The sequence below is a fragment of the Marmota flaviventris genome, chromosome 4 (genome assembly GCF_047511675.1).
Source record: "Marmota flaviventris isolate mMarFla1 chromosome 4, mMarFla1.hap1, whole genome shotgun sequence".
Lineage (NCBI taxonomy): Eukaryota > Metazoa > Chordata > Mammalia > Rodentia > Sciuridae > Marmota > Marmota flaviventris.
The window spans coordinates 142,604,871-142,627,963 of NC_092501.1; the positions used below are offsets into that span (position 1 = coordinate 142,604,871).

At 40.9% G+C, this 23,093-nt stretch overlaps 1 protein-coding gene across 3 annotated transcripts in view; it reads right to left on the reverse strand.

The window, feature by feature from the left end:
* The window catches only part of Mtus2 (microtubule associated scaffold protein 2), a 381,665-nt gene extending 373,736 nt beyond the window's left edge, over positions 1-7,929 (reverse strand). For all 3 annotated transcript variants that reach the window (XM_027928898.2, XM_027928897.2, XM_027928896.2), the window contains exon 1: positions 5,727-7,929. In XM_027928898.2, coding sequence (XP_027784699.2) covers positions 5,727-7,916 — 2,190 coding nt within the window. In that variant the 5' untranslated portion in view covers positions 7,917-7,929. The remainder of the gene's footprint in view (positions 1-5,726) is intronic.
* Positions 7,930-23,093: the final 15,164 nt, after the last annotated feature.

Here is a 23,093-nt window from a genome sequence, read left to right on the forward strand (position 1 = left end):
CAGTCTCTGAGCCTCGGCATCTTCATGCCTAAGTTGACAACTAGATGATCTCTTGGATTGTTCTAGGAATCTATATTCCTTTGGGAGAAAATATGAACTCCCTCTATAATCTTTAATGGTTACAAAATCACTGGAATTGGAATCAGTATTCAATCTTTAAATAAATAATGGCAGTGAAACAAGAATATAGCAAATGCTCACAAAATTATGAAACTTTCACCACACCTGTGGAGTAAAGGTACCATTGTGAATATAACTTTGTCTTAAAATAAGTAGATACAATTTATTAATTTATATTGTCTTTACTTGGCTATGTATAAAACAAAATGTGCATTGTTATTAAGGGAGAAATGGCTATTTGGAAAAAATAAAGAAATCATGATATTACTGTTACTTTTCCTATACTTACCAGTTTGGGCTGGAATACAACTTGTAGGTAGGTATCTACCATTTATAAAGCAATCCTGTTTTTCCAATGTCTGTTGGCATAATTGGTGTTTCTTTTCTTTATTTTATTTTTATTTTTTGCCATCCAGAGGATAGAACCAGGTCTTGCATATGCCAGGCAAGCACTATGCCACTGAGCTAATCCCCAGTCCATTTCTTCTTTAAATCAAACGGGGAAAAAAGAATCAGAACTACATACTTATTTTCTTAAGTTATAATGGGGGAAAAAACGTGCTAGGGGCAATACGTGAAAAGATACATCTGTTAACTGTGTTCAAAATCACAATGCATTTTATGTGTCAAATGTCTATCTATTTAAGAATCATGAATATTCTTTAATAAGGGTTATAAAAGATTTGATCCAAGCTGTTGAAGAGGTAAACCCTTAGTGTGATACTTCATTAATGTTTGAAATAAAGTTCTCCTGAAAACTGGCATTATTGAAACAAAAGATTAAGTGTTTAAGCTTTTATCATAATCACATTGCAAACAATGCTTGACTGTTAGAGCAGATAGATGTATGTAACTCAGGCTAGTAAATTATATCCCAGAGAAAGGGCATCTATATCTGCTGTCTAATAAATTTTTGTCCTTACTTTCTCACTATTGATCTCTAGCTTTTTTTCCTTATATTCCTATACCCTCTGTTTTTTTTTTAAATTTTAATTTCTAAGTTTTGAGCCCTATTGCTCATTGCTTTGAGCAGGTGCTCTCACGGGGAATTAATATCAATTCCAACCCACATCAGTAGGGTTTTCAGTATTAAAATATTCTGTTCTCAATAATTACTCAGTTCTTTGGAACTGGACACTTTTCAAAGGTCAAAATCCACCGCACTCTCACTCCAGAATGACTTTTATGATTTTGATAACTTCAATGCCTGTCATTTGATTGGGTAATTTATTTCTGGTAAGAGCATAAATTCTTCAAAAAGGCGAAAAGTGTGCCTTAGATGCCTGGTTTATGCATTTTTAATTAGACAAGGGAATCTACAAAAAGCTTCATACTCCTTTCTTTCATCTTTACTGACAGAACATAACAGGGCACCCGGCACTGTCGTAAACACAGACATCAGTGCCAAGAGTTGCCCTTCCCCTCTTCTCCAGTGGAGGTTTTTAGAGAAAGAACTTTGAAAGCAAACGAAAGAACCGTATTATTTCAAACAAATTCCTAAAATCAAGGTATGCAAGCAAATACATTCTTCTGGTATTGTCCCCCTCCTAGCTCCCACACCCCGTGTTCACTGGGATTGTGGCTGGGGAGAGACAGGGTAAATGAGGCCTCCCTGAGCATCCACTGGGTCAGGGGCAGGGAGAAGGTGCCTGTGATGGTTAATATAATCTTTCAACTTGGGTGAGCCCCGGAGTCCCAGTAATGTTCGACCAACTAAGGGTTGCTGTGAAGATAATTCTTAGATGAGATTAATATTTAAATCAGCAAACCTTGAATAAAGCAGATCACCCTTCACAGCATAGGTGAGCTTCATCCAATCAGCTGAAGTCCTTAACTAAAAAAGACTGACTTCCTCTGAAGAAGAGGGAATTCAAATTCAAACTGAGGGACCACGTCTTTCCTGGGTGTCCAGGCTGCTGGCTCTCGGGCCTGCCTGCAGAATTTGGACATGCCATCGTCCACAGTCACGTTGAGACAGTTCTTTAAATACATTTGTCCCTTGATATCTGAAAGAGACTGGGTCCAGGACCCACTGTGGATACCAAAATCCATGGACACTCAAGTCTCTTGTATAAAGTGGTATACTATTTACATATATCCTACTCACAACTTCCCATATGCTTTAATCCATCTCTTGATTACTTATGATACCTAACACAATGTTAATACTATGTAAACATTGCTTTATTCATATTTTTAGGGAATAGTCACAAGAAAAAAAACTCTGCACATTTTTTCAGAACATACAATTTCTTCCTGAATATTTTCAATTCACCATAGGTTGAATCCAAGGATGTGGAACCCATGCGTGTGAAGGGCTGATTATAAATCAGATTCTGTGTACATGTATGTGCATGTACGCAGATCTCTCTCTCATGTGGACACTTACACACACACACACATACACACACATAAAATTTCCTATTGGTTCTATTTCTCTGGAGAGCCCTGATCATAATGGTGTCCCTCAGAGATGAGGTGGAACCAGGGAGTGGCGAGGGGACCCACCCTGCATTGCATATCTGCAGACTGTGAGACACCACCTTCCCCTGACCTTCCAATTCCTAGTCCTTTCTTCCCACCTCCCTTCCCCTTAAAATCACCAGTGGAAGAGTGTCCCTGGGACCTGTGGAGAGCCTAAAGCAGAGACCGGTATAAACAAGTGAGCATATTTCATTATCCTGACGTGATAATCTCAGAAGTCACTTCTGGAAACTTTCAATGTCTGTGCCGTTTCTGCCAACCAACAAGAGACTCCCTCACATGAGCACTTACTCTGGATTTCTCTGTCTTTATACAAACTTTCTAACTTGGGGGGAAATCTGTCAATAATAATGGAAAAACATGAAGCTAGTTTGGGTTTTTATTTTTAAGATTCTCCCACTTTATCAAAAACTATATGGCTTCAATCATTGAAAAGCATTTCTGTTGCAACCGGTCAGAAATGTGTTCTTTTCTCAGCGACTGAATGGAGTCACTGGAGGAGAGCTCAGGGCACACTGGCAGGGGAGGGTGGCCTTTGGATCTCCCTGCGCTGGGCCTGCTGGGTTCCGTCAAGTTGCAGCCGTAGGAACAAGTGCCCAAGGGCCAGGCCGCTCCCCACTTTTGATTAAAGAGAATTATCACAGAAATGAGTTAATGCCCAGGTGCCCAGGGCTCCCTGCTGCATACCGAGGCCTGAAGAAAGGGACTGCACGGCCATGGATGCTCTGATTACAGCTGAAAATGGTCCCCAGAGAGTGTGCCTGGCACAAGGCTGGGAGGCTTTCAGCACTTCAACAGGGTCTCTCCCTCAGAACCACTAGTGCCACACACGTCTACATACTCCCACTCCCTCAAGGCTTTCTCCTTCCAGCTTTCTGGAGGAGGAAGAAAATGGTTTTGGGGGAAAAACATGCCTATGGTAATTATTTTCAGAGAAAATAGAAGCAACATAGAAAAGGAACATACAGAAGAAAAACAAGAGGCCCCTGAGAAAGAATTGCTGATAGTAACAGGATATTTGTCCTCATCTCCAAATCAAGTTTTCCTCGTGAGCATGTTTGGCAGAGAAAAATCTAAGGTCCTTTCATGGAATGTCTGCAGAGATACTTTGAGAAGAAGGTGCCTGCAGGCCTCAGGAGGGTCAGCTCCCAGGGGCTGGTGGGAGTGCCCGGCAGCAGAGCATGAGGCTGGCCTTGGAGGCCCAGGTGGATGAGTATTTGAAAACTTGAGAATGACTCACCTTAACCAAATTCAGAGACTGATGTACAAAACCAGAATAGCAGTTGGTCCAACGTTAGTGAGAAGCCACTGCCTAGAGCCAGACCCAAGGGTCATCTTGGCTAGAATATGATGTCACAGGGTCAGTGCAGGAAAGGCCCATAATGAATAGGAGGCCATGCAGACAACACTGTGCAAGCCTGCATTCTTTAAGTACTCTTTAAGTATGTCAGCACTGTCAATCAAGTTGGAGTCCAGCCTTGGACTCAATCATTCTATTTCTAGTCTTAGTGTATTATTGTTTGGATCCAGACACATATGGAGCTCATAAATGAACTGCCATTCAGTATTTGTGTATGTGTGGTGCTAGGGATTGAACCCTGGAGATCAAACACAGGCTAAGCAAGTGCTCTACCGCTGAGCTACACTCTGTCCCCATTCAAAATCTTTTGAGCATTCATTTACATCAAACACCATTATAAATTCTGAGAACCAGTAGGGAACAACACATTGAAAAGAATATTCACTTTGTGGAATTGACATTCTCCTCAGTGCAGAAATAACTGTATGTCAGACAGAGGAAAGTTATGGGAAGAAATACACCAAAGAACATGGATTCAGAGGGAAGGTGGGGGGGATTGTTCAATGAGATGACATCTGAGCACAGACCTGAAGAAAGTGAGGGAGAGAGCCACTTGGACAACTGGGAGAACGTTCCAAGCAGAAGGATGAGCAAAGGACCAGAGGCAACAGAGTGAGGAGGGAGTAGAAGGCGAGGAGGCTGGGTAGGCAGGTAATGCAGCCACAAGAAGCACATCCTAAAGGCTGAGCCATCCTACAGGTTCTGGGTTTTGTTCCAGGTGTCCTGGATAACCCTGGAGGATGTTAGAAAGAAGATGATCTGATAACCTACATTTTAACCCTGGCTCCCATGAAGAGGTTGTTTCAGCAGATTTCTGAGGTCTTCAAGGATAACTCACCATAGCACCTGGGCACGGATGGGAATAGCATGGAGCAGTTTGCAACTGCACAGGCTTGAGACTCAGTGCTGTCCTTGATTTGTAGCCTTAGGTGAATGGTTTACACCCCCCCAAGTCCACATGTTCATATCTACAATGATAAACACTGTTGTACCAACCTCCAGAGAATCACTGTAAGAGTTAGTGGAGACTGACAAAGACTGTGTATGTGGGCCCAGGACATAGTAGACAATTAGCTAAATGTCAGAATCATTTTTATTAAAAACAAACTAAAATCACATTATGTTCTGCTCATTCCCAATGTTCTTCACATGTATGAACAGGAGATTCTCCTAAAATGGAAATACTCTCCATCAGAGGATATCTGTTCAATTTGAAGAGAATCCAATTACTTTGAATTCATTCTTGCTTTAACCTGGTTTACAGAATTATGCTCACTTATTTAAACACTGAAACCAGATTAAATGCATACTTATCTAATTTCATATGGATCACACTAGGTGAAATTTAAATGGGTCTCTTTAGATGGTGGGTGCATCTCATCTTGACATTCAACTTTTCAAGCCAAAACTATCCATTCCTCTAGATGATCTCCTCCCATCAAAACCATGGACTACAGAGCTGGGGTTGTGGCTTGGAGGTAGAGTACTCACCTAGCATGCATGAGGCACTGGGTTCAATCCTCAGCACCACATAAAAAATAAAATAAAGGTATGGTATCCATCTACAACTAAAAAATATAAATATTTTTTAAGAAAATTTTTTAAAAGCATTGACTTCTATAAATGTATATCTATCCATGAACATTGTCAACTTGCTTAGAGAGGATATTTTGTTTTCATGATGTATTAAACACCTAAAAGTCTTCATTGAAGACTTTCGGACACACAACTTATAGGTCATATCAAAGGGACAATCTCTTACCTCCTGCAAAAACTTTTCACTTATTTGACTGAAGTGATGTCCTGGGGGCTTGATGCCAGACACCATCAGTCCAGAACTGAAGACCCTTGGCTTCTGCAAGTCTGGCTTGAATTTCTCATAGAGGTTAGCTGATGGCTTAAGGTCTCCACTTGCCACCTTGTCCTCCTGGGGAAGAGGCATGCTACATGCTGGTGGAGCATAGGGAAGCCCCACAGGGACCAGTGAAGTGTCCACCTGGCCCAGGGCTTGTGGATTCCTCCGGATGTAGGTGATGATCTTGGGCCTCACAGGCTTGGGCTTGGGCACGATGACGGGCTTCACGTCTGTCCGTTCCTCTGTTTTTTCAACCTGATGCTTCTCCATTCCTTCCTCTGAGGAAGGTATGTCCTTGGAAGGTGCAACAACAGGTTTAGGGATCCCACTGGGGCAGGTGTTCTTCTCAGGCACTTTTGGGGATGTGTTGAGCAGCCGCACACTGTCAGTGGCGGGTGAGACTGCTGAGGGTGACCCTGCGTTCACACTGAACACACCAAGGTCCTGAAAACTGCTACTGGGTGGCGTGGGCTGGTGGGTCGTGTTCACAGTTGTCTCTGGGTGGAGAGGAGCCGGGGTACTGAGACTTGACTCTGCTCTTGAGGGGGTGATTTCACTCTTGGCTGCATCTTCCGGAAGGTTCCCATTTTCCACCACGGGTACTGTGGTCTCTTTTCCCCCTGCTTCTAGGCAGCTGCTTTGAGGGTTCGGGGACTCCATTTTGCTCTCTCTGGGAGAAGGATCTGAGGCCAACACCATGGTCCTTTCCCTGTTCCCACTGCCCATCCTCTTTGTCTCCTCGCTGACATCCAAGGGCTTGCTGTCCGTCAGATCGTTAGGAACAAAAGCTACGTGGCCATCACTGGGTAAAAAGTTGCTGGATGTCATTTCCTTCAACTTCTTACCTATACTTGGTGATACTTTGCCAGTGGGAAGATTTCCAGCCACTTCCAAGGAAGCAGGACTCTGTTTGGGGCTGATCTGGAGAAGATCCTCCACCCCAGCACCGACTCCTGTCTTCTCCTGGCTGTTGCCTCTTCCCCCTCCAGGATGGTGCTGGCTGCTATTTGAAACGTTGCTAACTGCAAACATGGCTTCTTTGTGTGCTTCTCCACGTGACTCCTTTCTGTCTTGGTGTGACACACTCTCTTCCTTGCGACACCCCAGACCCCCTGCCTGGGTCGACTTTGGCTCCTGCCCGGTCCTGGGTTGAACATATTTCAGTTCCAGCTTTGGTTCCCCCTTCCCCTGACCTAATTGTGCTTCTGGATAACTCAAGATTTCCTTCAATGACAAAGTTGAATTCAGAGCAGGGTCTGGATGGGCAGCACGTGATGCGTGCTCGTGGCAAACATTCAGTCTGTGTGCCCCCTCTGTCTGGGTCTCCGAGGGACTGGTCTCCTTGGCTTCTGAGGTAGATGGTTTAGGAGGACATACACTCTTTCCCTCTGAGGTATTATCAGCTGGAAGGAAAGCTGCCCCTGGAGAGTGATCAGTCAATGTCCTCTGTGGCCCTTCTCCACCCCCAGGCACATGACCCCAGGGCTCAAGGGCATCCAGTTGTGCAGGCTGCTGATGCTGCAGAGTCAAGCTCCCAAATGCAGCTGCAGAGCTGCTAGCTCTTTCCAAAGAATGCCTTTTCAATTCCTCATTGTCCAGGGTCTTTGCCAACTTATCCTTGGGAATGTGCCTGGGAATTTCAACATCCCTTTTAGCCAGAACCTCTAGACTAGCCTCACCCATTACAGTCCTCCAACTTGACAGACTTGGTCCCTGCACACTCCGAGGGTTCTGCAAGATATCTGTGCTTCTCTCCATTGTGTGCTCTTCATGTAGCTCCCTCTGGATGGTTGGAGAAAGTTTAAAATCTTTCAAACTGGTGGAGGCAGCCTGAGGTCCTTTCCCAAAGCCCTGATATTGGTGAGGTTCCTTAAGGAAGTGGGTGTGGTGTTCTGGCCCACTTGAATTGGCATTTCCAATTTCATCCACCAGGTCATGTGTCTCGGACTCACCCTGAGAGGAGCTGACCTCCAACATGATTTGATTGGCATTTGTATCTCCCAGACTTAGGATGCTCTCATTATTGTTCTTCGCACCATTTCTGTTGTCCCGCAACTGATTGAAACATGATTTCTTAGGAGCTGCTGGGACACTCATTGTCAACCCTTCAGTGGGGACTGCTGGCCATGCAGTCCCGCTTGATGGAAAGGGGCTTCCTTCAAGCTGTGATGTGATTAACAGGAAATTCTCAAGCTGTTTGTCCTCCTCTGACAATGTCACATTGCAACACAGCTTTGATCATTTTCAGAAGTGTTTCAACCAAGCATTGTCTTGATACACAGCAGAAGGACTTGTCTGTTAGGTTCCTGCTGAACGAAAGCCAATTAGTCCATGAGACCTAGAGAGAAATAAAAAAAAAAAAATGCATTTGTGTTAGATTAACAAGTAGAGATACTTGGGGGAACACAGGGTAAGCACAGATGTGTTCCTCACTTCATACTGTTCTTTTCTTCATTTAATAATTTTTTTTCAAAAACTTTTCTGATACGGGCTCCTGCTGGCCAAATATGGAAAAAGAGAAACTTCAAAATACGTGACTGCATAACCAATGTGATTCTGCAACCTGTACACTCAGGAAAATGAGAAATTATATCCCATCTGATTCAAATATATGATATGTCAAGATCATAGTACTGTCATGTGTAACTAATTAAAACAAATTTAAAAATTATAAAAAATGACAAATGTCAGAAATGTGTTATAAATAAATGCATACTGTCTTAAATTTAAATATTTTAAAAGTCCACAAGCATATACTGATTAGAAAATGTAGAGGAGAAAGAAAGGTTCTTCTTCAGAGAAGAATATCAACTGATGCATAGAAAATTACAGAATTTGAAAAACCACTATTTGGTAATCACCAGAGCAATAATTATCTAAGTCAGGACACAGAGAGACAGTAGAAACAAAGGGTAAAATGTCACTGGGGAACAAGATATTCATAGAATCCCAAAGTATCATCCCCCGGACTAACTTATTTCCCACAAAAGAGAAATTTTACCAATACAACAGAGAAATCTGGTGCACAGCATCATAACTAAATGATCAAATTTAACACCATTGATAATGGAAATAGACATCATGTGTTCCTGCCGTGAGGTATTTTCAGTGCTTCATACCACCTTAGTAGTACTCTTGCATGAATGTTCAGTCTGAATTTAATCAAAAAGAAATAATCAGACAAAGTTAAATTGAGGGTGTTTTACAAAATAACTGACCTAACTGACCCCCAAAATGCAAGCAGATCCTGGGTTTCTTCTTGTTGTTGTTAGCAAAGGACATGATTGGAACAATTAGAGACTTAGATACAGATTGTACGTTAGGTGACAGTATTTTATCAACATTAATGCTCAGTGTCCAATAACACTGATTATTCAGAGATTACCTCTGTTCTTGGAAAAACATTTGCTTTAAAATTTAGGGGGTAGAATAATGATATAATCTCAATTTAGCAAAGTGTATGAGAGAGAGAGAAACTGGCAAATGTAAACCATTTGAAATTCTAGGTAATTGACTTTACCTTTTCTGAAGATATTTTGAGAGGAAAAAAAAAGAGAAAGGCCACATCTTCATAAATGATATTACAATATATTGTTATAATGATTCTATTATCACTCATTGTTGTTCATCTCTTTCTGGGCCTAATATATAAGATAAATATTACTATGAGTATGCATTTCTTATCATTTGGATCTGAAATGTCCCTAAAAGTTCACGCATTGAAGACTTGGTCCCCAGTACAGTAGTGTTCAGAGGTCGGCCTTTGGGAGGTGATTGGGCTGTAAGGGCTCTGACCACATCAGTGGATTAATCCATTGATGAATTCATACCTTAATGAACTGTTGAGAAGTGGTGGGAACTTTAGCAGGAAGTAGGTCATTGGGGGTGTGTCCCTGAAGGATATGTTTTGTCTCTGGTCCCTTCCTTCTTTACTTCTCTTTGTTTCAAGGCCACCATGAAGTGAGCAACTTTGTTCCACCACATATAACTCCTCATTGTCAAGGGTTTTGCCACTAGGATGTCTTGCCTTGCCACCAGCCAAAGTAATGGGGTCAAGAGACTGAAACCTCCGAAACTGTGAACTAAAATAAATCTTTCTTCTTTTTAAGTTGTTTTTTTCTCAGGTATTTTGTCACATAATTTGTGTAGGAAAGAACAGTATAGGCTTTGCCACTATCTGAAGCTCCCAGCATCTACCAGGGGTCTCTGGATGTATCCCCTATAAATAAGGGTGAGCAACTATATCAATTAACACCAGAGAACCCCTCACCCAACTCAAAGATCTTGCAGGTACTCCAGTATCCCTCTCCATCACAGCCCCCTAACTTATGAGATGAACTTCTGGTTTAATATCTTACCATGGGCATCCCTGTGGCTGACAGAACTCTCTTTTTTCCCCCATTCATTTCTTTTGCATTGACACCTAAGCATGTATTATTTTACCTAAGTGAAATTCTTCCCTAGAAGCTGTTGGATTTTTCTGGTCAGATTTTATTTTTCTAATTTGTCTATTTTTCCCTTCACCCTAAGAAACATTAAGATACCAGTCTCGATCTTTCCTTCTCTTCCCATGTCCATGTGATCCTGGATCCTGGGGAACACACACACACATGTACATGCACAGGTGCATTTTCATTCCCTGCCGTGCTGCTCATTTGCTCTTTCCATGTCTCACTTGTGGTCCTCATCATCCACACTCCCTCATTCTTCTTCTCCTTCTCTTCTTCTCCTCCCAGACCTATCTTCAGAAAGCCAGTGGCACCCCCAGATATAGACTGACCCTCAAACAAGGGGCTGATACCTGATCCCAGTCTTGGTTTCCTGACGCAGAGCAGATTCTCTACAACTCCTGTTTATTTATTAAATTTTGAATATGTTTCCCTTGAAGGTACACACATCCTCCGGGCACGAGTACAAACAGCACGTACGCAAATCGATAAGACAGCTATTTAAAAGAATGTTGTGCTCTCTGGGCTAGGAAATGGGTGTCCCAGAAAGCCCAAGGACAGCAAGAACTTACACAAAAAGGCAGCCCCTCAGGGCTCTCTGCGGAGAGACATATAAACATGAAGCCAAGGGCTCTCTGGTTTGAACTGTCCCAGCTGGGAGAAAGAAATAATTTCCGTTCAGCAGGGAGAAACAACAGAATATCATGAACCACAAGGCACAATATAATTGCTAGAAAGTGACAAGCAGGGATAAATCAGTGTCTTGCTAGAAAAAAAATTAGAAAAATTAATTTTATAAGAGTTACATCATAGACATTCTTGATCAGTAGACAGTAACTATTGCTCATTAATAAGGGGGTGGAAAAGTAAACCTTCCAGAGTCCAGGAATAATTCTCAATAGAGAGACATGTGTAAAATTTAATTTTAAAATTACAGTTGTATAATTTGCTATGGTTTTTCTCTTCTAACACTCATGTTGAAATTTCTTCCCCATTGTGAGATATTAAGAAGGTGGAAACTTAATCCAACTATGGTGTCTAGAGGTGGAGACTCAGGAAGTGAGTAGTACTAGTTAAGGTCATCAGGATTGAGCCTCAGTGATTGAATTCTTGTGACTTTAAAAGAAGAGGGAGAGGCCAGGGCATACACATGCACACTCCCAGTGCTATGGTTTGGAGCTAGGGTCCCCCAAAAGCTTTTGTATGTGATGATGCAAGAATGTTCAGAAGTGAAATGATTAGGTTGTGAACACTGGAACCTAATTGGTATTAATTCACTTGAATGAATTAACTGGGTGGCAACTGTAGGCAAACAGGATGAAGTAGGTCACTGGAGGCATGCTTTGGGTTTATGTTTTGTCCCTGGTGCACACTTACCCCCCCATCCTCTTTCCTCTTCTCTCCCTCTCTCTATCTTCCCTTCCTGGTTTCCATGTGCTGAGCTGCTTTCCTCTTCCATGCCCTTCCACCATTATATTCTGTCTCACCTCAGCCCCAAAGCAATGGAGTCAGGTGACTATGAACTGAAACTCTGAATTCATAAATCAAAATAAACTCTTCCTCCTCTGAGTTGTTCTTGTTGACTGTCTTGATAAAAGAGATGGACTGTTGACTAAAGCAGAAACTGGTACTGGGAAGTGGCGTCATAGCTGTGACTAACCTATGTGGTTCAGAGCATTTGGAATAGGTTTTTAGAGGAGTTTGGAAAATTTTGAAAATTAAGGTTAGAGAAGCCTCAGAGTGTTGTAAGTGGAGCTTAATGGGTGATTCTGGTGGGAGCTCAAAAGACCAGAACTCCAACAGGACTATGGACAGTCAAGACTGGGCTCATGAGGTTGCAAGAGGAAAGAAGACTCTATTTAATATTGGACTAGAGGTCATCTGTGTTGCATTATGGCAAAGAAGTTGTTTACCTTTTGCCCATATCTTGAGACTTTCTTTGAGGCTGAATTTAAAGGCAATGGACTAAGTAATCTGGAAGAGAAAATTTTAAGGAAACAGCATTTAGATGGTGACATGGATATTGTTGGAAGCTTTTACCTTTACCAAATTTACTGTGAGGAACAGAAAGTAAAGCATAAAGATTTGAAAAACTAAGTGCATGTAAAGTAGGTAACACAGAAGATGTGGTGTTGAAAAGATTATAGCCACTAAAAAGATGCTAAGTACTTTACACAGAGATAATATGAAAGAAGGCCTGAGGACATCTCTGGAATTGGCAAGATCATACTAATAGCAGGCTCACGTGTTTAAAGGTAAAAAATTTCTTTGAGAAGAGACCATGGGGACATCCTGCTTACCCAGGGCAAACTAGGAAGTTGTTTAACATGCTCTCCAGGCACTCAGAGGTCACTACAGCCATGGTTCTGAGAGGTTTGGCTACTGCTTGACATGACAACAGACTTTGGTGTCATTCATGTGGTGCTGGTTCTGCAGGAATAAAGGATGATGAAGTTACAGGGTCATGGAGGTGTCCACTGAGACTGCAAAGAAAGGCCTGGGAGGCTAGGCAAAGTTTATCAGGGTCAGAATCCCTGTAGAAAGCCCCTAAGAGGGTGATGCATGCAGATGTGAGAAGTTGAAGCTGCAATGCAGATTCCTGAGGTTAAGAGATGTGAGTAATGTGCAACATCTGCCAAGGAAAGCCAAGAGAGAGGCCATGTGGGCTACAACCAGCAAGACCATACAGGAGGAGCTAAACAAGCCCTTTGGAGAGAACATCATGATGCCATGTGCCCCAGATGCTGGACATGGAACTAAAGGACTTGTTTGCCCTGCTGGATTTCAGTATTGCTGTAGTCCTCTCCCTTCTTTCTATGCCTCATTTCTTCCTTTTGGAATGGAAATGTTTCTTCTATGGCATCATATCTTGGATATATGTGACTTGCTCTTGATCTTTATAGGGGCTCACAGGCAACAGTTTGCTTTGAGTCTCAAATGAAATTTTGAACTTAGAATTCTGGCAATGGTAGAACTGTTAAAACTATGAGGATTCCTGAAAATGGGCTAAATTAATTTTGCACTGTGAGATGGGCAAGAGCTTTTGGAGCCAGGGATGGAATTTTATGGTTTGAATATGAGAAATCCCCAACAGCTCTGGTGTGAGGCAATGCAGGAATGTTGACAAGTAATGATTAGATATAAGAGCTGCAACCTAATAGTTGTGATAGGTCTTAATTTTCTCTTTTCTTTAGTTTGTTTTTAATCTAAATGAATTGATTATCTGGATGATAACTGTAGGCTGGTAGTGTGTGGCTGGAGGAAGTAGGTTACTGGGGGTGTGTCTTTTGGGTTTATATTTTGTCCCTGGCACCTCCCCCAGTCAGAGTCAGTAGGTTTCTCCCTCTCTCTCTCTCTCTCTCTCTCTCTCTCTCTCTCTCTCTCTCTCATACACACACACACACACACACACACACACACTCTGCTTCCTGTATGTCATGTAAAGTGGCTTCCCTCAGCCACACCCTTCCACCATAATGTTCTGCCTTGGGCCAAGAGCTATGGAGTAGGCCAGTCATGGACTGAACCTCTAAAAACCATAAGGTAAAATAAACTTTTTCTCCTCTAAGTTTTTCTTTTTTTTTGTATACTGGTCACAGCAATGCAAAACTTACTAATATATCCTGTCTCTTACACGCCATGTCCTGTGTCACCTCGGGCTCTTTCAGAAAGAAGGCCATCACCACTTGAGGAATCCTCAACCTTGAATCAGAACCATGAGCCAAAATAAACCCCTTTTTCCTTTTAAACTTACTTAGTCTAAGGGATTGTGTTATTAGCAACAGAAAATGGACTAACACAATTATACTTTATTTACACTTTAATTTAAAATTAACTTAAGTAAAGTGGTATTTATAACCTCATCCAAGGATAAGTCTTAATATTCTCTTTTCTTCTTTTTGTTTTTCTTTTTCCTTCCACTTTTGGATAAGGAAATGAGGCACAGAGATGTGACATTTCCAAGGTCACACAGCTAGGTGGCAGAGCAAGGACAGAAAAACAAAGAGCCATGAAAAAGAACAGCTGCTAATGGGTGACTGATAATATAAAAGTAAAATCAGAAACCAAAAAGGAGCAACACTCACAAGACAGGAAAAGCCTTTTTTTTTGTTTGGGAGATTGGGTCCAGTGGTACTTAACCCATATCCCCATCCTATTTTTATGTTTTATTTGTGATAGGGTCTTGCTTGGTTGCTTAGAGCCTCACTAAATTGCTGAGGCCAGTTTCGAACTTGTGATCTTCCTGTCTCAGCCTCCCAAGACAATGGGATTACAGGCGTGTGCCCCTGCAACCAGTTAATTTTTAAACCAACTTTAATTATATAAGCAAAAGGTACAGACAGAAAGCAATGTCTCTCATTTCCTTCCCTCTTTTCTTGACACCCCCACCAGCTCCATCATTTTGCCAAAAGATAGTCACAAAGTAATTCTAAACAAGGGTTATTTTTTTATGAAACTAAATTTCATTCCAAGATCTCCCTACTAAGGTAAACATTTTCCCCAACATGATCATAAACACCCCAATTCCTAATACTGGACTGTGTGTGAGTAAACAAAATATGCAAATATCCAGCCAAGTGAAACCCCAACTGAGGTGCATTTTCCTGGGGTGAGCCATGTAGCTTTCATGTGGATCAGATCCATCATTATAAAAAAAAGTACAAACAATGGCCTTAGAGACAAATAGTATTTTTTCTTGAGGAAAAACATCCTAGGATTGAAATGAACTTAAAGATCTTCTAGGCTTATAACCCGTGTGATGCCTGATCGTCTCCTGCATGGATTCCCCTGGCACTAGGTCCAGCAAATTCGCCAGCCCCCTCAGCAACCCCTCACACATCTGTACAGGGCTACTGTGGGCAAGTTCCGCCTCCCTGGAGCAGAACAACCCGTCCTTCTGCCACTGGACAAGCTTCAGGTCTGTAAAGGGCTCTATATTTCCTTCTTCCCCAACTCTACTCTTCTCCTTATTAAAAATCTCAGATTCTCCCAAGAGTTCAAGGAGCTTTTGAAAGCTGACTCTCTAAGCAGTTTCCCTCAAGTTCAGACAGCAGAGAAACTGAAGTCCCTCCTAAACAGGGTGCTTGGGGCACACACCATGCTTTAGTTTAAATTGCATCGACCAGAGTCATGTAGAAGAAAACCTTGCATTCCCAGTTTTCTTTCCAACCACACATTATGAGAGAGTGACCCCTCTATGGGCACACACATCACCCTGCTAATTCTATATCATCAACTGAAATGCCATAGTACAAGTTGAGTACTCTGAAATGTTTGTGGGACCAGAAGTGTTTCAAACTTCTGTGTTTTAAAGATTTTGCAATATTTGCACAGGCTTTGCTGATTAAGCATCCCTAAACTGAAAGACTTAACTCCAAAATGCTCCACAAAGATTTCTGAATTAAGGTTGCTCAACCTGTACCACATATGTTATCCTAAACTGAACTGACTCAATCCTACATTTGTTGCTGGCTTTTAGCACACCTGGGTAGGACCCTAAGAATACACACTTCAAACTTCATCTTGCTGGTCTCACTGCATTTTTCTATCCTGTTTTAAAACTTTTGGTGCCCGTTGTTAATTTTTCATCCCAAATGTTTGCAATCCATTCTGTTTTCATATCATCTTTGAAGAGATGGAAGTGGCTTCCTTATTATCATTCATTTTTCCGATACTAATGTTAACAGAACAGGACAAGAGATAAAGCCACAGTGGCTGGTGCCATGAGGGGATCACCTCAATACAATTCCATGATGCTCCTCATCTGACCAATCCCCTCTGTCCACCTGTCCCTGCAGTCACTACTCATGTCCTCCCTTTGTTCACAAGAGTTGAATCTTAAGAGAAGAAATCCCGTCCGCCATGTTGTGAAATGCTAATAATGCTAACATCCAAAATGTAAAGAAAATGAAAATGAAGAAAGAAAAGGGAAGGAGGCTGAGCTATCCACCTGTTCCACATAATCACCTGTCATCTTGCAGGGCCCACTGTTCATTTCCTCACTACTCAGAACTCATCAATTACCAGTGTTTTAGAAAAACCCACTATAGGCTCAGCATCCTGGTAACTGGTATGAATAATTAACTGTCACTAAATGATGAGGCACCTTAGAAGAAATGCATCTTAGGTGATTGCATTATATGAACACCATCAAATGAACACAAACCAAGATGGTCTAGGTCAATCAATGGTGTGGCCTCCTGATATAATCAAGAGACATGGCAAACATGAGAGGATGAGGCTGCTGCCTGCATAACACAGCATACTGCTTACACAAAACAATGTTTATATAAGTGGAAGGAATAAAATACAAAATAATAATAAAAGCATAATATAGTAAGTGCATAAACCAGTAATATAGTTGCTTATTATCATTATCACGTATCATTACTGTACATAATTGTATGTGCTACACTTTAATATGACTGGCAGTGCAGTAGGTTTGTTAACACAAGCATCACCTCCAACATACATGTAAAGCATTATTCTAGAACTTACGATGGCTGTGATAGGTCATAAGGAAAAGCTCCATTAAAATTTAATGAAACATGTCAGATACGTGTACATTGTTGACCGAAATGCCATTACACAGCCTGAGTATAATTGAGCACCATGCTCTCTCCTTGCTAAAAAACAAAATTGTCTTTGCCCATCTTTAATAATCAGGAAAAATTATATGGAAATGCAAAGAATACCAAAATTTTTTGAAAAGTGATAATAAAGGCAAATAAATTACCTGAGCTGAGAAACCATGAGAAGGCTACAGGAGCTGAGCCATTGTGGTAGTGGCAAAAGGACAGCCAAAGACGTCCAGGGAGCAGAAAAGAATGTTCAGGATTAAAACTTCATGTTAGTGGTATTTTGATTTTCCAACAAAGACAAAAAGGTTATTGATGGATAGTCTTTTCAATAATTTGCAATAAAAGCTGAAAATCTATATGAAAAACAAAACAAAAAAAAATAATCAGGCTTTCTTCAGCTGTCCTGAGTTCACAGTTTCCAAAAATGGTTTGACCTTCTCATTTAGAAGTTTTTTTTTCAGTTGGATGCATATTCATTTTTGAATCATGAGATAGATCAATAGCACCTTGATGCTCATACATAATCTCTTCATCCGTCTTGGGCTTCAATTTCCTGTTACCCATGTTTGTTGCAGCCAATGAAGCATGAAAGGCATTCTCAGAGAAAGAGAAATGCTGGCACAGCCACTGTACCATCCTCAGCATCATCCTGAGTTACTTGTTAAATGACGGGCTAAAGCCAGACTTCTCAGCTTGACATACAAGGTCTGATGAGCACTTGGCCCATCTATGGTCCCAGACTTAAACCCCTTTATCTTTCCACCTGCTGAGTAAAATCACCCTCTCTACACAATAGCTCCAACCAAGTATAGAAGAAATCCAACTCAAAGGCCACTTCTCCATAAAGCCATTCCTGATTTATCTCCTCTTCCCCTCCCAAAATGGTCGGGGAAGAGCTAGATATTATCTCTCAAGTCCTGAATCTGCAGGTCTTTTCTTTGGGGACTGTCATACTACACTTTTTATCATAACTATGTACACTATTCCCTCAGTGTCCACAGGGCATTGTTACTAGGATCCTTCCTGGATCACCATCTGGGGATAATCAAGTCCTATATAAAATGATACAATAGCTGGGCACAGTGGTGCATGCCTGTAATCCCAGTGGCTCAGGAAGCTGAGGCAGGAGAATCCTGAGTTCAAGCCAGCCTCAGCAACTTAGTGAGGCCCTAAGCAATTTAGCAAGACCCTGTCTCTACATAAAATATTTAAAAAGTGCTGGGGACATATCCCAATCGGTGGTTAAGTGCTTCTGGGTTCAATTCTCAGTACTAAAAAAAAAAATATGACATAACACTTGCATGGAACCAACACATCCTCCTACATACCTTAAATCATCTCTAGAGGACTAATACAACATATTACATTGTTTAGGAAAGGATGACAAGAAAAAATCTGTACATGTTCACTACAGATGCATTTTTTTTCTTTTTTCCATATTTTTTTATTAGTGCAATATAATTGTTTATCTAGTGGGATTCATTGTAATATGTTCATAACAAGTACACGATATAGCGATATGATTTGGAATTCCCCTTCCTTCCCTGCCTCTCCCCCACCCCCCAGGTCCCTTTTCTCTCTACTACTGCTCTTCCTTTGATTTTCATGAGATCCCCCCTCCACCTTACTTTTCTGTTTTCCTCTGTAGCTTCCACATATGAAAGAAAACATATGACCCTTGGCTTTTTGACTCTGGTTTATTTCATTTTGCATAATGTCTTCAAATTCTACCATTTTCCTGCAAATGACATAACATAATTTCATTCTTCTTTATGGCAGATGCATTTTTAAAATATGTTTGATCAGTGATTGGTTGAATCCACAGATCAGAAATCACAAAGATGGAGGGCCAATTCTATGTCTTTTTAAATTGCAGCTATGTGTCTTGTTAATATACCATGTGTGTCTTACTCCCTTTAGGTTAACTGCTCAGATGCTTCTGTTTCCTGAGTGGTTTCTGGGACAGCACTTTGCACATGGTAGACACTTCACATGAAGCAATTTCATCCCAACTTGAGCTCAAAAAGTGAATGTTCTTGCTATTCTCAATAGAGCATGGAGTCTATCGTTTTTCAATGTCTTAAGGTAGACAATGAAAAGTTATCCCTCTCAACTGAGGTGAGCCCCCTCTCCCAGGGCCAAATCAGAATATCCAGGGCTGAGTATAATAAAAAATACATTCTAATCATTATGTATATTTGTCCTAATAATTACTTAGAAAATAAACTAAAGGAAGTTTGAAGATTTTGATGTTACTAAAAGGAGGAATGGGTTTTAAAGGATTTTTGAGAAATATGGTCTTACAGCATTTCTTAGCTGCCTGGTCTACTATGCAATGTTTAATCAGTTGTGAGTTTTCATATACATATACAAACACTGTGCCTCTCTGCATGTGAATGCAATTCCATCTGACATAATAAAACCTAGTTGCCAAAGAAGCTTCAACTGCAGTTTCTGCCATGCAATAAATTGTCCTTCAGAAAACTCCAGGATATAGAAAAATCTATAGATTATGAATCTGAGAAACTGATGTGACTCCATTTTTGAAAACCCAACTTCTACCTCAAGGCCTGTCCTGAGGGAGGGGGCGTGACCCTTGTCTTTGGAAAACCCCACAGAGTATTCCTAGGCAGATAGCCAACCTGCTGAGTTGTTTGTAAATAACAGGAGAGATCTGGGGAGCCAGGTGTCCCTGACTCAGTCAGGCTAGGTGAGGACCCATGGCAACCCCCTAGCAACCACCAATCAGCATGAGACAGGGAAAATACCTAGGATGCCAGATGACCCCCCAGTAGTTTATGGTGGTTGATAACATGTTGGGAAATCATGTAGTTCAGCATGTACACCCCTCATGGCCTAAACCAATCAGTTCAAAGGAATCCCCCTCTTGTACTAACCAATCACCCCTACCCAACTTGTTCCCGCCAGTGAACATGCTAATCAATGTTAAGAGTTGTTGTTTGATTTGCCCGTGTTGTGAAATGATTTGCTGTGTGATGTTGTGACACACAGAGTATCCCCCAAACCTATAAAATCTCACTGAACAAAGGACCAGGATTCACTCCTTGGGACCGCTGCATCAGAAACGGTTGTGAGTCCAGGCTCGAGCTTGCAATAAAGACTCTTGTGTGATTGCATCGGATTCAGCTCCTGGAAGTCTATTGGAGTCCCACAAATCTGGCATTACAAATCAAAATTTTAAGCATAATAATAATGCAAAAGAGTCCAAATCCTAGCTTTAAAATTTTACTTCGTATCACTATTAAACAAATATTTGGAGTCTATAATGTTATAACACATCGAATAGGATACTTTATATGTAATCACATATAATATTTACTTATAAAATCACTTACATTAGCAGTATGGCAATAATTCCTCTGTAATTACAATTACTTAACAATAATCAGATTCTAGATACTATTTTATAATAATTTATAGGTTAAGTATCTCTTATCCAAAATGCTTGAGACCAGAGTGTTTCAGGTTTGAGTTTTTTCCCCAGGTTTTGGGATATTTGAATATAAACAATGAGATGCGTTGGAGAGGGGACCCAATTCTAAACATGAAATTCATTCATGTTAAATACAGACCTTATATATATACCCTGAAGGCAATTTTATTCAACATTCTAGTGCGGCTGTGTTTTGACTGCAGTTTATCACAGGAGGTCAGGTATGGACATTTCTGCTTATAGTATCTTGTCAGTGGTCCAAAAATTACAAGTTTTGTAGCATTTTGGATTTCAGAATTTCATATTAGGGATGCTCAATGTGTACATGTCTATTCTTGATAGGCATGATGGTAGCCAGTCTAAATTTTGATGTTCTGCAGACTAAATGAACTGCACAACTTCAGTGTCATGATAGGGTTAAAAATCAAATTACTGGTTGGGGGATGTTAAGATATATATTCATAGATTCTGGAGCTGTCTGTGGTGCTGAATTCTATGAATGTGTGCCAAAGAACACAAAATGTAACAGCTCTCTGGAGTCCTCTCTGCTCTCCTAATCTTATGTACATAACATGGATAACTATCAAACTTTATTCTAATATACAAACAAGACTGTATTCAGAACATCCTCTTTTTAGATAGTAGAGGCTATTTTATTTCTATTTTGCTTGAATAAAAAGAGTTGAAATGCTGCTGTTTTCCACTTACAGAGGACCAGAAAAGAAATAGTTTTTCATAAGTTAGATGAATCCAATATTTAAGCAAAACATCCATTGATAAAATCTCTCCAACAAAAATGTTACGTGCTTCTCCAAAAGAAGTTTCATTCAAACTTGCCAACAAAAAGCATTTGTTTTCCCCATTAAAATACAAATCCTTTCCAGAACAGAACTTCACCCACAAAATTCAGGGTGTTCATTCTTTGCCTATTCTGATTAATATTTATTTTGTTTTGGTTTCTTGGATGATTTTTTTCTCTTAAGTGGATATGTTTATATTGCCAATTACTTTTAAAAGTGAGCTTATATTGCATTACAAGGGTAAAAATCTACCCAAATCCCTTAGCTCCACCCCAAGTAATTAAGCTTAATAATATCCCAGGCCTTTTTTTTAACACCCATAAAATGAGTTCTGTAACTCCAATTTTTGAGTTTGATGTTATGGACTTCTTCCCATACATGTAGTTAGTACGTCATCATTTTTCATGATCACTTGTGCCGTAACTTACCCCCCATTTTCCCCTATTTTTGAACTTTAGATTGTTTTCGGGTTTCACCTTTTAAAATTATTCTTCCCAGAAAATCGAGGATCCTAAAGGCAGGATGGTGTGAAATGGTATGCATAGCACATTCGCATCTCAAGACAGAACTCTAAGCTCCATCAGAGATGTTTGCTTTGTGGCCAGGAGGGCCAGACACATGATGGATGCCCTGTAATCATCTGATGAATAAATACATACTGCCCTCAAGGAAAAAAGTGTCAGTCTTCATCCTACCCCTGGACTTCCCCACATCCTGCTCTATCCCCACCCTTGAAAAACTGTAATTAGAGTGACCACATCATTTATCATTCAAATGGAAACATATTTTTTCTTGCTCGGGAACATTTTTCATTTTTTTACTAAACTGTAATTCACATAGAGTTCACCATCTTTACTCTACAGTACCGCAAATTTTAGCAAACACTGTCCTATGTCTCACACCACCGCAATCAAGATGCAAAACAGTTCCATGGGCTCAAAACAACCTGCTCCATCCCCAGCCCCTATCTGTTTTCTGCTCCTACAAATTTGCCTTTTCCAGAACATTCCTTCCATGGAACTATCTAGCATGTGGCCTTTGTGTCTGGCTTCTTCCACCTCACACAGTGCAACTGAGATTCATCCAGGAGGTTGGGTCATCTGCAGTTCATTTCAGTCCAGGGCAGAAAAGGATTCCACGCTTCACATCAAGGTCTGTTTGTCCACCCTGTGGGAGGGACCCTGGGTTGTTTCCAGGTTTGGGTAATTATGAATAAAGCTCCTATAAACATAGGTTTTTATGTGAAACTGGAACACTTTCGAGAGATCAAAATGCTAAGGCAAAGGAATGCCACATGGACACTGGACAGAGGGTGGCTCCGCACTCAGAATGCTCTTCTCCTGTTCACTTGCTGTCTATGATCTGCCTCCTCTGAGTCCTATAGGGGGTCCTGGGGGACAGGCACCTCCACCTCTCCTTTGGCCACTCTACCTCTAAACCCACAACAGCCCACTTACCACTACCAGCGGCTGGTTTTTTGTTGTTCTATTATATTTAATCTGTGTAACAATCTAGTGAGCAGCATTGTTATTCCATTTTACTGACAAGGAAACTAAGGCAGAGAGAAGCTAAACGAACTCTGAAAGTAACTAGAAAAGCTAGGTTTGAACCTGTCATCTATGTCCTTCATCAAGCCACCACTTAAACCTCCATAGAATCCTAAGGTTTCAAAGTTGATAGGAAAAACAAATACAAAAAGCCTTGCTATTTTATTTTTACTTTACCTCGAGTGACATTTCACATGGAATTTGCTCATTTATATTTCTTCATTTTGCAAAACTCTGAAGTGAAATTATTTAACTATTATTTTACATGGTAAATCTGGGAGACAGGCTATTTTTCAGAGTTCATATTTTGCCAATGAGAACTGAGATATTAGAAATTGAAGGACTTGCTCCAGGGTGTTAGGGCTGTAGCAAAGACCCCTTGTCTTATGCCCAGCTCATACTGCCAGTCCCTAGTCTGGGTTATTGGTGCCCTCATCTCCCTCA